This window comes from Arachis duranensis, chromosome 10, assembly GCF_000817695.3.
Source record: "Arachis duranensis cultivar V14167 chromosome 10, aradu.V14167.gnm2.J7QH, whole genome shotgun sequence".
NCBI lineage: Eukaryota > Viridiplantae > Streptophyta > Magnoliopsida > Fabales > Fabaceae > Arachis > Arachis duranensis.
The window spans coordinates 83674939-83691167 of NC_029781.3; the positions used below are offsets into that span (position 1 = coordinate 83674939).

At 30.5% G+C, this 16229-nt stretch overlaps 1 protein-coding gene and 1 long non-coding RNA gene across 2 annotated transcripts; both read left to right on the forward strand.

The window, feature by feature from the left end:
• The first annotated feature begins 5726 nt into the window (after nucleotides 1–5726).
• LOC107470603 (U-box domain-containing protein 14) lies at nucleotides 5727–8018 on the forward strand. The gene is made up of 2 exons (XM_016090006.3): nucleotides 5727–6521; nucleotides 6764–8018. Exons 1-2 carry the CDS (start codon nucleotides 6037–6039, stop codon nucleotides 7707–7709), a joined length of 1431 nt encoding a protein of 476 aa, XP_015945492.1. The 5' UTR covers nucleotides 5727–6036; the 3' UTR covers nucleotides 7710–8018.
• A 928-nt stretch (nucleotides 8019–8946) lies between these two features.
• Nucleotides 8947–14748, forward strand: LOC127742557 (uncharacterized). The gene is made up of 3 exons (XR_008003899.1): nucleotides 8947–9031; nucleotides 9162–9223; nucleotides 14641–14748. It is a non-coding gene; the product is annotated as an uncharacterized LOC127742557 (long non-coding RNA).
• The last annotated feature ends 1481 nt before the right edge of the window (nucleotides 14749–16229 follow it).

The following is a 16229-nucleotide window of genomic DNA, read 5'->3' on the forward strand; positions in this document are numbered from 1 at the left end:
TTGTATCAAATAAAGAATTTACAACAAATTTATTAATTTCTGTTCTGTCTTTCGAAGGAGATTTTTTGTTTAATGGGTCAAGAACATGAAATTTTTTCTTTTCAACATCCGCCTCCATATTCACCAATGCTATGCATAACAAATTGGGGCAATATATGAAGTTTGGCCTGAAAGAACAACATTTTTAATTTGATTGGCACCTAATATAGGAATTATTCAAGAAGCTTTATAAATGAAAGCTTACAAATGGATTGGGATGTAAGTTTTTTCTTGTCTAGAAACGGGATGTAGTCTTGATAGTCTTTAATCTGAAAGCACTTGTTAGTCATTGGATGAATGAACTTGCCCTCATGACTCGCCAATACGGCATTCTATAAAATTTGTATAATACACTGAAAGAAACAGTTACAACAAATAATATATTTTAAGAATATACCAAAATTTTAATGTACTACAGCTTACCACAATATCAGGGGGAGACGGTATATAAGTTTTTCAAATCTTTCAATTTTTTGTTATTCAGAATTTGACACATTGCCGAGACAACCTACGAAAACAAAAAACCCAAACTTAATACATATAGGACACAACTCATAACAAAATCATTAATGTTATTCTAGTATTATCAGATTTTCGATATCTGAGTTGACTTTTAAAGAATTAAAGTGCATTCTGGTTATTCCCAGGTGAGATTCATGCTTTAGCTTAAAAACCGTCTCCCACTCATTAGAGCATCCATCATCATTAGTCTTGATATTTGTGACCCAATGAAAGCATTTCTCCTTAAGGTCATCTGTTATTTCATTTTGCCTTACTGGAGTTTTGAACTTGTCAAGAAAGCTTAGTGTAGGCTTCACCTTTTCTGGTGAGGGACTTTTTTGCTTAGCATAATTTAATGTTGTTGCAACCCCAGTATTCATAGTCTTAACCAACTCTTTCAACTCTTCCACCAATATTGGGTTGTCTTGAGATTTTTCCTTGTCTGATGGTGGTTCACCCTCTTGAGTAAGTGCAACTTTCTCACTTGATTGAGAGAAGTCAAGGCTAAATGATGGTGCAAAAAAGTCATTCTTTAATGCAGCATTGGCAATCAACATTATACCATCATTCACAGCTTGAGTAGGTGGATGACTGCATGGTGACACATAAAATAGTTTAAAAATACACAGAAAATATTGAAAAAGAACTTTATTAAGTAGAACTTACACATGAATATGAGCTACTTTCTCATGAGATTCTTGTTGAGGTCGTGGAAGACTGTAGGATTACAGAAAAGAAATGTAATTAATACAAGCAAATCAAGTGCACCTCAATTACATGAAATACACCGAAATATGAACCAAATACACTGCTATTTAAAAGACATGCAACTCAATAAAATATTTACAAAATAACAACAGAAGCACTACAACAAATATTTATGGGCTAGTTACAACAAATACATCAATAAAGTCCCTCAAAATAGACAAAATCAATATTATGTTGCCTAGTTACAACAAAAAGAGGATAAGAATACCAAGTGCACCTCAAACAGAAGAAATACACCAAAAGAGAAACTAAATACACCGAAAATATTAGAATAGGAATTTACGTAATACTTATGCATTGATAGTTTCTTCTTCTATATTTTTCTCTCCAAAAGACTTTTCAGTAATTTGTTGAGTTTGCAGAGTTTTTGAGGCAGGTATTTCCGAAGGAAGAGCACATACTTGAAGTGGAACTCTAAGGAAAACAAAAATAAAAAATTTAATATGAAATAAACATTCAAGCGCAAATGATTAACTCAATGAATAGAATATTGAAAGTGAATTGGAAAACTCACATGTCTAGTGGTTCTGATTGAGAATGAGCCTATTTTCAAAGAATAGTCATTTGTCCTTTAGGATTCTATTATTCCTTCTTGAACAGGAGCTAGTTCATTCAATAATTCTTCTTGTTCCTTGAACCTAAAATACATCAAAGTCATCTCACATCTACACCTAAAGAGCATTTAATAAAAATACAACTTCTATTGTGTGAGAACTTATAATTTTGTAATTTTTTCTTTTTTCTTGTCTTTTTTCTTGCATAAAATCTTAAAAGAATTATATATTTATATATATACAAAATTAGAAGCAAAATATGATAGCACAAAATTAAAAAAATGGTAAGAGAACACAAAAATTATATATTATCACTTGGTTGATTTACACTGCTCTAATAGCTTGTCTGTGTTTAAAACACAGCATCATTTCCACTTTTTAAATTTACATGTGGCATTCTAAAGACAAAATAAATATTATTCAGTAAAACTAGAGTAAATACACCAGGTTTTAAGAAATTTTAGCAAAGAAAGAATTTCAGACATTAAATCTTACGTTTGCGAAGAATCATAATGAGCTTCTGTGGAGTGGAGCCCAGGTTGTGAAACATTGGTAATTTTTTTTTTGTATTCTAGAAAAGCAAACAACCATAAAAAAACACAATAAAATTTTGAAAATACACTGAAAAACATCACATACAAAGATAGTTTCTGAATCTTACACATTATGTGATTTAGTTTCTTTTTGGGAGGATGAGTCCTTAATAACATGTTTTCTTTTTTTTTGATTCAATCTTGGAAAAGTAAATAATCTTCAAACAAATGAACATGATAAAATTGACAAAATACACCAAAAATAAATACTTGCTTTTTTGCGGGTTTTTTATTTTTTTCTTTAATCTTCTTTTTCTTATTTCCCGCTTTCTTCACTTCTGCCAATACATGCAAAAAATTCTATTAATAAATAAAATTTTGACAAAAATAAAAAATATAGCATTACAATGATAATTTTTGAATTTTACTCATCATCAGATTCACTTTCTTTTAGGAAGATGGATCCTTAGTAACGTACTTTCTTTTCTTGGATTCTATCCTAGAAAAGCAAACAATCATCAGAAAAATATACAATAAAATGGTAAAAAATATACCAAAAAAGAATACCTACTTATTTGCCATTCTTTTAGATTTTTTTTCTTCTTTTAAGTATCTCCTTTGAATCATTTTCAGAATCAGACTCAGATTCAGCAGCACTTTTACTTTTCAAAGAAATTGTCTTCTTCTTCTTTTCCTTCTTTTCTTCATTCCTTTTCTCCTTCTCTTTCTCTTTTAGTTGTTTTGTCAACTGTGTTGTTTTTACGATTTCTTAAAACAGAACAAATATTTGTTTACACAATATATATAACAAATACACCAAAAATAAGGAAGGAATTCAATTGAGTTACCATGTCATCCTTGATCTCAACTTTTATTCTTTCAACCAGTAATTGCCTGGTCTAATGTTGGACCCACGGTGCTCCAGGAATTGTATCCACCGACCTATTTGTGTGTGTTAATTCGTGAAAATATGTTATTATTAGAGCAAAGAGATAGCCATTAACAACATATTTCTTTTTCAATGTGTGCTCCATAATGCCTTTTATGAGGAAGTTGAGCACATGACCACCCCAATTCTGTTTACATATTGCTTCCACGTAAAGAATGGGCAGCATATGAACCAAAAAAAGTTTATTTATCGTTTTCAGTAATAAGAAAGATATCTGAATGTAGAGGATGAATATCTTCTTGAATTTCATCTGATTCTCCTCTCCATAAACAGTTATCTCCATCATAGAGATTGATAATTGCAATAAAGTCTTGCCTTATAATCTTCTAACAACTTTCTTATTCTCTTTATGAATTTTTTTCTTCAATCTTTTTTTTTTTTTGCGGGGCCCTGCAAAAGCAGCAAAAATATTTTAATAACATAGAAATAATTTGATAATATGCTGAAATTGAATTTACAGAATATATTAGGAAATAAATTTTTATCAGATGCACTCAAGTCAAGGACAGCTGCTATATTTTCTTGGGTGATATTGATTACATCATACTGTGTGTTTAGTCTGTTACGGGACAGATCAAATGAATATGTCAATTGTTTCAATAGCTTATGTGGCACATTTATGGCAGGGATATGCATCAAACCACCAAATCCCAGCTCTTGAACAATAATTTTTTTGGCCTTGCTCATGTTTTAAAAATTATCATAAATGAATCTTGTGGAACATCTCAAATCATGTTTTTTTTTTTGTAAATAAATGAGAATAATGTAAATAAACTATATTTATACAAAATAAATTGAGTTGTGCACCAAAATACAAACAAAATACACTGAAACACAAACTATAATATACTGCTATTATTTTTTTAATTACATCATACAATGTGATTCCAAAAAGACATATAACTCAGTAAAATATGCAAAAAAAATGATACTAGAAGCTTTAGAACAAAATTTTATAGTTTATTACAATAAATCGACGAACAACATTCCTGATAAATGGACAAAAACAGTTGCAAATCACTCAAATATGTACAAAATAATATTAGAAGCACAAGAACAATATTCTGTTATCTAGTTACAGCATAAAGAGGACAACAACACCAATCTCAATTCTCATGAAAATACATTGAAAGACAAACAAAATATACTGAAAAACAAGCCAAATACACTGAAACACAAACGAAATACACCGAAATACAAACCGAAAGTTGTTAATGATTACTATCAACAAACTCAGTTTCAAATATGCAAACACTCGAACATGCACAAAAACATATTCAAATCCCTCAAATACATGTAAATACAGGTTAAACTATATGACAAACACTACGTAATATTTTACATCGACTTAACATAGTTATCACTAAATGAAGTGTATAATTGGGAACAGTAATACGTACTTCAAGACAAGAACACGAAAAATAATTGTACGAAATAAATAGAATTATGATTATGTAGTGTTTTGCGATCGAAATAAAAACGAAAAAAGTGAGAAAATTGGACGATTCGTAAACAGTACCTTGATGATGAATCTTTTGTGTTTTCTTTCTGTGTTTCTTGGTAATGATCTCGAATTTAACTTTGAAAATTTTTTTGACTTTTCGCAACGATTTTAAGAGATTTTTGAGAGATTTTGAGTTTGGTTTAAATTTTGGACATTGCGATTTTGATTCTAGAAAAAAGAATTATTTTTCATAACGATGTTTGCACTATTCAAGAGAGAAAGAAAAAGGTATGTTTACATGCACTCTAATCTAAAGTTGATTTTTGTTAGACTTAAACTAACTCATTTAAATTTATTTAGCAAAAAAGTGGCTAATTTTTTTAGATATTATCAAAGGATAAGTGTAATACGGGAATATTATGCTAATTTAGTGTAATGCATTGATATGGAAATTGAGAAAATACAACAAAAAAAATCGTTATTAACGATTTCAAAATGGACAAAATACTATGAAAAGGAGACTAACAATTTTTTATTAGGACAAAAAATATAGAAAATGGAACTTACGATTTTAAGTAGGACAAAAATAAATTTTGAATATATGAGAAGTTGATAACATAAAATTGGTACTCTTATTTTGTTTATAAATTAGCCGTTTTCACTTAATCCAATGCCTCCGCTTCTCTTTTCACTCTCTCTCTTAATAGAAAATACTATTCACAATTTGTTTAAAATCGATATTAACGATTTCTAAATACGCCAATTATTAAAATTATTTCTGTGCATAACATATTCAGAGCCTCATTTCTAGGTATTGTGGTACCCACAATCTATCCTAATATTAAAAATAAAAAACTTCAAAAAAGTTTGTATGGGTAGTTTGGTCTAATATAAAAAAAACCCTTGTTATATTTATTTTGCGTTACAAAGATGTCAAATTATTTTTGGTAGCAGAATCTATTTTCGCTCCCTGCATGCACTCTCACAGATACACACGTCACAGCTATATAAATAGTGTAACAATCAAACGTGGACTCAACGATTCTCTCACTCACTAATACTAATTCAGCACTCTCAAAAAAAAGAAAGAAAAACGAGGAGCAGAGAACAATAACGAGAAGCTGCTTCACTACACTGGAAAGAAAAAATAAAAAATAAAAAAATACATTAGTTTATTTATTTCTTAAATAATAAAACCTTTTTTTTCTCTCTGCGGTGTTGTTGTCTGCAATGTAGGTCTGCCGGAGAATGGCAAAGTGTCACCGGAACAACGTCGGATCCGTCGTACTCGACCACCGCCACCCTGCCAAGAATGCTGCCACCGCCGGCCACTTCCGCTGGAACTCCATCTCCGCCTCCTCCATCCGCCGGATCGTTCTCGACGCCGTCAGCTGCGGCACCTCACGCTACGGTTACCATCAGCGCCACGACGACGACGACGAAGGATCCAGCTCCGCCGCAACTTCTACAGCGAGTCTGGCCTCCGGCAAGGAAGAGGCGCTGGTGGAGCTGAAGCAAGTGGTGAAGGACCTGCAGCAGGGAGAGGACTTGGCGAAGCGGCGCATGGCGGCGACGACGGTGAGGTCGCTTGCGAAGGAACGATCGGAAGTTAGGGGAACGCTCGCTATGCTTGGAGCTATTCCTCCGCTCGTCGGAATGCTCGATTCCGAAGACGTTCATTCTCAGATTGCTTCGCTCTATGCGTTGCTCAATCTCGGGATCGGCAACGATGCGTGAGTTTTCTCCTTAAGTTCTATTTTATTATCTTTTTTTTTTTTCAATCCCTAATTATTTCTATCACGAGTATATTCATTTTCTTTCAATTGTTTAATGTCATTTTCTGTTAACATACATTACTCGTTTTATTTTATTTTTTTTTGGCTTACACAACAATTCATAGTCAATAATTGATGTGATTTGATTTTAATGGACAATGAATGTGAAATTTGATGTTCCTTTGGGTGGCTTGTAACAGAAACAAAGCAGCCATCGTTAAAGTTGGTGCTGTTCACAAGATGTTGAAGTTAATTGAATCACCGGATGCTACTAATTCATCAGTTTCTGAAGCAATTGTTGCTAATTTCCTTGGATTGAGTGCTTTGGATTCAAATAAACCAATAATTGGATCCTCTGGTGCAATTCCATTCCTAGTTAGAACCCTTCAAGATTTGGATTACGAATGTAGCCACCAAGCCAAGCAAGATGCTCTTCGAGCTCTATACAATCTATCAATCTTTCCAACCAACAGTTCATTCATTTTGGAAACTGAGTTGGTCCCCTTTTTGGTTAGTTCAATTGGAGACATGGAAGTGAGTGAGAGAGTGCTTGCGATTCTAAGCAATCTGGTTCCAACTCCAGAGGGCAGGAAAGCTATCAGTGCTGTAAAGGATTCGATCTTCATTCTGGTGGATGTGTTGAATTGGACGGATTCGCCGGAGTGCCAAGAGAAGGCGTCATACATTTTGATGATTATGGCACACAAATCCTACAGCGACAGGCAGGTCATGATTGAGGCTGGGATTGGATCATCGCTGCTTGAATTGACCCTTCTTGGTTCCACATTGGCACAGAAAAGGGCCTCAAGGATCTTGGAATGTTTGAGGACAGACAAAGGGAAACAAGTTTCTAGAAGCTATGGTCGAGGAAGCTTGGGGGCCGATATCTCTGCGCCTATTTTCAGCGCGTCGCCATCTTTTACGAAGGCTTCAGGTGGAGGAGGTAAAGGCTATTTGGAGGAAGAGGAGGAGGAGGAAGATACGATGAGTGAGGAGAAGAAAGCAGTGAAGCAATTAGTCCAACAGAGTTTGCAAAACAACATGAGGAAAATTGTCAAGAGGGCCAACTTGCGTCAAGATTTTGTTCCATCCCAGCATTTGGCTTCACTTACTTCAAGTTCAACTTCTAAGAGCCTGCCATTTTAACCAACTATAGATGCTGAGAACCATGAAAGATAGCCTTCTCATTGTAGTCTTTTTTTGAGCTTTTTGGTTTTGTAGATTGTTTGTCTAAATCTTAAATAATAATAATAATAATAATAATAATAATAATAATAATAATAATAGTTGAAATACTTTTCTGTTCTTTTGTTTCTTAGGAGCATGTGCTAAACGCTAACAATAGATTCTATTATGGCTTGAAAACTGAAAATTTGAGGTTGCTTCACTCATACAACTGCTACAACTACAAGCATCCATACAATGAAGGATCAAGGAATCACTTTCCAACCGTAACACATTTTTGTCTTCCTGTTGGCTCGATTATTTGTTTTATTATTTATTTCTAAATTGTAGTTGGTATTGGAAAGGTGTCGGTCATATTTCATCTTCCATATAAACAGGAACTGTTCACTGCCGTTTGAGAATCTATCCCATGTGTTGACACTTGATTTTTCAGGAATCTTAGTATTAACGTAGTTGAATGTAATTGTGTATTTGCAGTGAGATTGTTACCTGTTAATTTTGTCAGATAAAGAACTCATTCATTAATTACCTTGGATTTTGTTTTGATTATAGCCACATGACCTAGGTTGCCGAACTCGTTTCCTTTACACAGACGGACCATAGATCTATAATCTAATATTGGATCTGGTTGAATGAAATGATGAGCTGTTCGTCTCAAACATGTATCAATGTCATTTTCTCCGCACTACATTACACGTTAGATTACGTTTATTGTGGGGTCTGTACACTATTCTCTATAGTCCTTTGTATTGTATTTTTATCCTCTGCTGGGGGCTTAAATTTTGTTGACTTGTGGTGTGAATATCAACATAATATATTAGTAGATTAGTAGATTTAAAAGAATTTGTTATGCTACTTTTTCTATCACATGCAGGGTTGGTTTTCACTATCTTTGAATTTGGTTACATACCCTGTGCCCGTGGTTCCAAAAGCGGGCTTCAATTATTTGAGATACATTGTTTTTCCTAGTTGGATGGCAGAGTAAAGTTGAGAATTTGTAATTGCATCACAGACAATGATGTGACCACTAATTGCTACCATTAACTTTTCTGGCTATAAAATTCATACAAAACAAAAGCATGTCTAATAACTAATTGTGTGTTAATATTTAGACAAGTTTTTCAACATGAAAAGGTCAAACAATCATTCGAGTTTTCTTCCTGTTTTTTCCCTCTTATTATAATCATAGAGACGCCAAGTTTCAAGAAGCTCCGTACCGTACACTTGGATGTGCTAAAGTATAAACCGACAATTGACAAGTTAACAATTGACAAATGAGAAAGGTAATTTTTCATGAGTAACAATTTATGCTCTATTCTTAACCCTTCATCCAAATTTGCATATATACTAGATTTCTTTCAGTTTGAAGCATGTTCTTACACTGAACACATCTTAGTATTAAATTGTGTACAGTTTGTGCTTATGCATTTTGGGAACGTGGCTTCTTGTTGGCTCTACCAGTATGGGCACGGCAGGTATTTTTATTGCAGACCTATACTGATAATGATTACAAAAGTCCTTCATTGATTATGCATTATTACTATTAATGACAACCTCACGAGCACTGATGAATTGTTCACTGTGGACCCATTTCTAGCTACAGTGTGTTTTGAATATGTATCTAGTATTGTTGTAGCATGCGACATTGAAACCAATGTCATATTGTCATCACATTGTGGTGGCTGATGCAATTTGAGTTACTAATTAAGGTTATGCATTTAATTAGATTAGGTTAAAGTTTCATTTGATGGTGAATTGAATGTAAATGGATACAATGATTCATTTAATTTTTTCCAGAAGATTAAAATAACACGAAATAGAATAAAAATAAAACGTTTTAAACATTAAAAACAAAATTAAAACTTACCGAAAATGTTTAAGAACCAAAACAGTATCTTTTTTTCTATATAATATTGTATTTGTTTAGGTGTCATTAAGTTAATAAAAAAAATTTTAATAAAAAATATTTTTTTTTAATTTTAGCATATTTGATAAATTCCTACATACTAGTAAAATTAAAATTATTTAAAAAATTTAAAAAATATATTTTTTGAAAAATTACCATTTACATATTGAGTAAAGTATTGATTTTATCTCCAACATTTGGAGTAAGTCTTATTTGTGTCCCTAACGTTTAAATCGTCCTATTGTATCTCTAACGTTTATAAAAGTGATTCAATGTTATCATACTATCAATTATACTAACAAATCAGATTATATTTTTCAATTATTCTCGGATGTATTCATTCTCAATTAGGTCTTACTTGGATGTGTTCGATTTTAATATTATACCCACTATCTGTATTTAGATTCAATTATATCCATAGAAAAGTGAATTATGTAAATGTTGTAGGAATTAATTTCAACTTTTGATGAGCTATTTTTCGGAGTGGATCATCGATTTTATCCCAGACATTTGTATTCTAACTTCAAGAAGAGATTTTTAAAATTGAAACTAAAGCGTTTATGATGTGTAATTGACGGTTGAATCATTTTTACAAATGTTAGGAATACAAATAAGACGATTTAAACGTTAGGGACACAAATAATATTTACCCCAAATATTGGGAACAAAAACGATACTTTATTTTTACATATTTTTTAAAAAAAATTATAAAAAAATATTTTGAGATAATAAATAAATAAAAAAATACTTTTATATTATTATATTCAAACATAATTAATAAAAAAATTGAATAAAATATCTAAACATAAAATTATTTTTATTTTTTTATAAAATCTTTTAAAAACAATAACTTTATTAAAAATTTACCCAAACAAATCCTAATAATTGTCGTACATAACATTGCATAACATACATATCCTGCATAAACAGAACTCAGATGCTATGTTAGCATGTAGGATGAAGCTAATTCCAACTACCATCAATTGGATGGTAAAAGCTTGGCCTCTATTTTATTGTAATTTCATTTCGTCAAACCCAAAGAAGTTAGAAAATGTACTTTTATCTTCATTAAATGGAAAGAGGTAGTAGAGAGAATTTAGGAAATAAGTTTATTAATTTTGAAAAAAAAAATTTCTCAAGAATCTATTTGTCTTTCGAACTTTATTTGTAAAATGACGTCAAGGACTTATTTGTCCTTCGAACCTTTTTTCCTTTTAACGTGGTACCGTAACGAACACCTGGACACTGTTTCAGCCACATCAATCAGTTCCGTTAGGTGTATGAGAGGCAAATAGGCGGAAAGACTAATTTGTCCTCTGTTTATTAAAGTCAGAGACTTTTTTATATTTAAATTTTGTCAGAAATATATTTGTCAAAAATTTAAAAAGTCAAGAATCTATCTGTCTTTTTCACTTTTTAATTAATATTACCGGGGGTTTGGTTGGTTAGTACTGTACTATACGGCTAAATCATCCAAATGTTATGGCACCAATTTCATCATGGTGGTTTCTTCATTGATTAGGGGAAACGTTGTGCCTTGGGATTTCAACAACCGAAGTAACCAAATTAAAATGAATTTAATTTTCATGTTTGAAGTTTTAAGTAGTCATTCAAATATTCAATCCTACATTGCTATATTAGCAGTTAACTAATTTTTAAATTCACAACTTAAAAAATTAACTAAAGGCATAAAATTAAAGTTTTAAAAATCGAATCCAACGGTTTTAGTCATTGATTTATTTGTCTATTTTGTTAAAATTTTATTCTATTTAATAGTCTAATTTGTTAATACAAAAATTAGTCTAGATAATATTAGGGGTGTTTAAATCCAAACCTATCCAAATTAAATTGCTCATCCAATCCAATCTAAATCGAAAATCGATTAAAATCGCATTAATTTAGATTTGATTGGATTCTATTTTTTGCATACTGCTGGATCGGATCAAATTTTGGATCTATTTTTCGTAACCGATCCAATTCAATCCAAACTACTCAATGTACTATAATATTATTATTTTATTATTATATTTATAATTATACTTATAATATGTTCAATTTGTTATATATTTTTATATTATTCATTTATTATTATTATTTAATAAATATTTTATGTTTAAAATGTGATTTATTTATTTATTTTAACTAACCTATAATTTTATTTCTATTGTTATGTTATTACTGGTTTTTAAAATATTGTTGAGATTTGTTATGTTATTATTGATTATTTAAAATTTGATGTTGAGACTTGTTATATATATTTAATTTTTTAAATTTACAAAACCGCAAATCTAATCCAATCCAAACCGCTTGAAATTGGATCGGATTAGATCATATTTTTTTTAAAAAATCGTCCAATCTAACCGCACCGCACGTAAAACCTCATCCGATCCAAACCACACCGCGAACACTCCTAGATGGTATTATAAACCGTTAGTTTGTTTTTTAATGAAAAAAATTTAAAATTTATATAATTTAGGTCCCTAATTATAAATATATAATCATTACAACAACAAACAAATACATTTTGATTTTATCTGACTTGATAATTCAAGAATTAAAAATCCTAAATTAAATCAAAGATTTATGACTATAACTTGAAGTACGTAAATTATTGATTTTATGAAATATCTAATACGTAGTATCAGAGTAAAATTGAATCACTGTGCATTATTTTGATTAATTATTTTTAAAAGAAAAATACATGGTGTAAATTTTGAAATAAATAAAAAAATCATTAAAATTAAAATTGACACACCATAAAAAGAGGAAATAATAGATAATATTCCCTAAAAAATTTTTTTAAATTTATGTCATAGTTATTCTTCATAATGACATAATTTTTCACGATTTTCACAAGTTTCCTCATTTTTTGAATTAAAAAAATAATGAAATGAGAAACGTTGTTTAACAAAAATGTAAATTTTTCAGAGCATGATGTGAAAAATGGGAGAAATCATTCTCTTAAAATTATTAAAAATGATCATGTTTGTCAAATCTCTCCATGTACAAAAGTGATTGTTCAATATAAGACCATCTTCAGTAGGGAACTCATCCCAGTTTCTGTTTATGGCCCACCTATCATAAAAAATAACTCCACATCAGCTTTTGCGTCATAAACAATAAATAGGAACTCAAAGCATTTCTCTCTTCTCCGTTAGGAGGAATTGACTTTAGTCCCTGTTGTGGTCCCACTTAATTAATTAATTAAAATACTTGAAATTAATGTAATTAATTTTTTTCAATAATATTATTTAAATTTATAAATTTAAAAATAATTTACTATTAAAATATATTAATATTAAATAAATTCATATATAATAATAATACATAATATATAATTCGAAATTACACTAATTTATAGTTTTGTGTTTACAACTGCTAATTCGAAATTACACTAATTTATAGTTTTGTATTTACAACTCGTAATTTTAAATTTTAAAAATAAAAATAACCAACTCAACTAAAAATTATTTTGTATTGATTGGAGTCCCTGTTTAGAGGGACTCCCTCACCTTGAAATATGTGCAAGAACTCAACTCTTCTTCTCTCCAATGGTGGTTCTCTGCTTTTGTCAGAAAATAGGGCCTCAACATTTGTCCATTGGAGTTGCTCTAATGTCCATACAGATAGATGTAAAATAACTTAGTACTGATATTCCACATCATGAAGATAATGTTCAAGTAGATTATATGGTGGAGGATCAAACTCTTCACAATAAAAATATTGTTCAAGAGCAACTTTAAGAAAAAGGAGAATCTGTTATGCCACTACTTTTACAAGAGGTTGATGATGCAACATTAAAAAGATCAACTAGAATAAGAAAACCTGCAATTTTTAGTGACTATGTAGTGTATTTTGTTGAGTTTGACTATGATGTTTGTGATGAAAAGGATCCAACAATGTTTTAACAAGTAATGAAATATGGTAATTCCAATTTATGGCTAGATGTTATGAAGGATGAAATGAATTCTATGACGGATAACTAAGATTGGGATATCGTAGAATTGCTTGTTGGGAAAAAGGCCATTGGTTATAAATGAGTCTTTAAGATTAAGAAGGATTCATCAGGCAATATTGAGTGCTATAAGACTCGACTTGTTGTCAAAGAATTTGAGTTGATTATAGGAAAATATTTTTTCATGTTTCAAAGAAAGACTCTTTCCACATCATTATGACGTTGGTAGTACACTTTGACATGAAATTGTATCAAATGGATGTGAAAACGATATTTCTTAATGGAGATTTGGAAGAAGAGGTTTATATGAGATAACTCGAAGGATTTATCTCAAATACTGTAAGGAGTTAGTTTGCAAACTTAAGAGAGCAATGTATGATCTTAGGTAGACTTTTCGACAGCGGTATTTAAAGTTTAACAATGTGATTTCTTAAGTTGAGTTCATTGAGAATATTTCTGATCAATGTATATACCATAAGATTAATGTGAGCAATCATATTTCTCATCTTATATGTAGACATGTAGATAAGCTTGCAACAAACGATTTAGAGTTGTTACATGAAGTGAAACAATTTTTCTCTAGACATTTTGATATGAAAGATATGAGTGACGTATCTTATGTCATTAGCATAAAGATTTATAGAGATAAATATAAAGAAATTTTAGGTTTATCTCAGAAAGCCTATATTAATAAAGTTCTTGAGAGATTTAAAATGAAAAATTGTTCACGAAGTGTTGTACCTATTGTGAAAGGTAATAAGTTCTACTTAGATCAATGTCACAAAAATAAACTTGAAAAGGAATAGATGCAAAATAGTCTCTATGTTTCGCCGTTAGAAGCCTAATGTATGCTCAGGTCTGTACAAGACCTGACATTGCTTTTGCTGTTGGCATGTTAGGATGATATTAAAGTAATCTAGAAATTATCCATTGAAGAGCTGTAAAGAAAGTCTTAAGTTATTTTCAAGTGACCAAGGACTTCATGCTTATATATAGAAGAACTGACAATTTGAAAATTATTGAATACTCAGATTCAGGCTTGGCAGGATGTGTTGATTCTAGAAGTTCAACTTCAAGATACACCTTTATACTTGCTAATGGAGCAATATCTTAGAAGAGTACAAAACAATCACTTGTAGCCACCTCTACCATGGAAGCCGAGTTTATTGCTTGTTTTGAAGCTACATCACAAGGCATTTGATTGAAGAATTTTATCTTTGGACTTAAGATCATGGATTGAATCTCTAGACCATTAAGAATATATTGTGACAATTTCACTGCTGTATTTATGGCTAAGAATAATAGAAGTAGTAGTCGAAGTAAGCATATCAACATTAAACACTTAGCCATTAAAGATCAAGTTAGGTCTAATGAGGTACAAATAGAGCATATTAGTACTAAAAAGATGATAGCTAATGCTTTAACAAAAGACATGCCACCAGAATTGTTTAAGAATCATGTTACTAGTATGTGTTTATGTTTTTGTAATGTCACTTATATGACTTATATTGTATTATATGGCATATTTGGATATGAAATTCTTATTATTATTTGTTTCTCATTTAGTTAGTATTTATGCGCATACATAATTGAGAATGACAAATAAAATTTAGTGAAGGACCTAGAATAAGCATTGGACTTATTCATACAGAAATACCACATAAAGAATTTATTCAATTAAAAAATATTACATCATAATACATGGAAGGTAATACTCAATTAGTGAAGACCTATTGCTATGATTCGTATAATTTGTCTTAATTATTTGAACATATTTTGTAATCATAGGTTAGATGTAACAAATGTTAGACCAGGTGAAAAAATATTTGAATTTTATTTTATTTGTAGTCCAATTTGTTAATATAGAAATTAGTTTAGGTGGTATTATAATTGTTAAAAATTATACTAGCTAATTGTATTGGCAGTTGGTTTGTTCTTTGATGGAAAGAACGTGACCGTTAAAAATTTATATAATTTAGGTTCCTAATTCTGATTATTGTAACAACAAACAAACACATTTTGATTCCATCTGACTTAGTGATTCAAGAATTAAAAGTTCCAAATTAAATTAAAATTTTATAACTATAACTAGAGATACGTAAATTACTGATTTTATGAAATATCTAACATAATCAATTCAACCGTAGTTCAACTAGAACTATTTTTATAATAAATAATATGATGAGTTTGGAAAACTCTAAATTTAATTTGATGATGAATAAACATTATTAAAGCAATTAATTATAAAATTATTAATTTGATCTTAATTCATACTTGTTTAATTAATAATTTTGTTGGTGCAGATTTGTATTGGGCCGAATGTTGTAAGCCTAAATATGGTTCTTACATTTCAGCCTTGTGCGAAAATTGTCAAATGAATATATGGCTGAATTGTTTTTACACCAATTGGGCCAGATTGAATTACTATTATTACTAGCCCATTTGAAACTTTGCTACCAAGACCAAAGCTTGGTCCGAAACACATAATGAAAGAAAGCAAAGTTCTATGTTTCTAACGGATCACATTTTAATTTGGGATGGATTTCAAATTCAATTAACTTGCATTGAAAACATGAGAGAGATTTAGCACTTGATTTGATGGACATCATCAATGTTACAC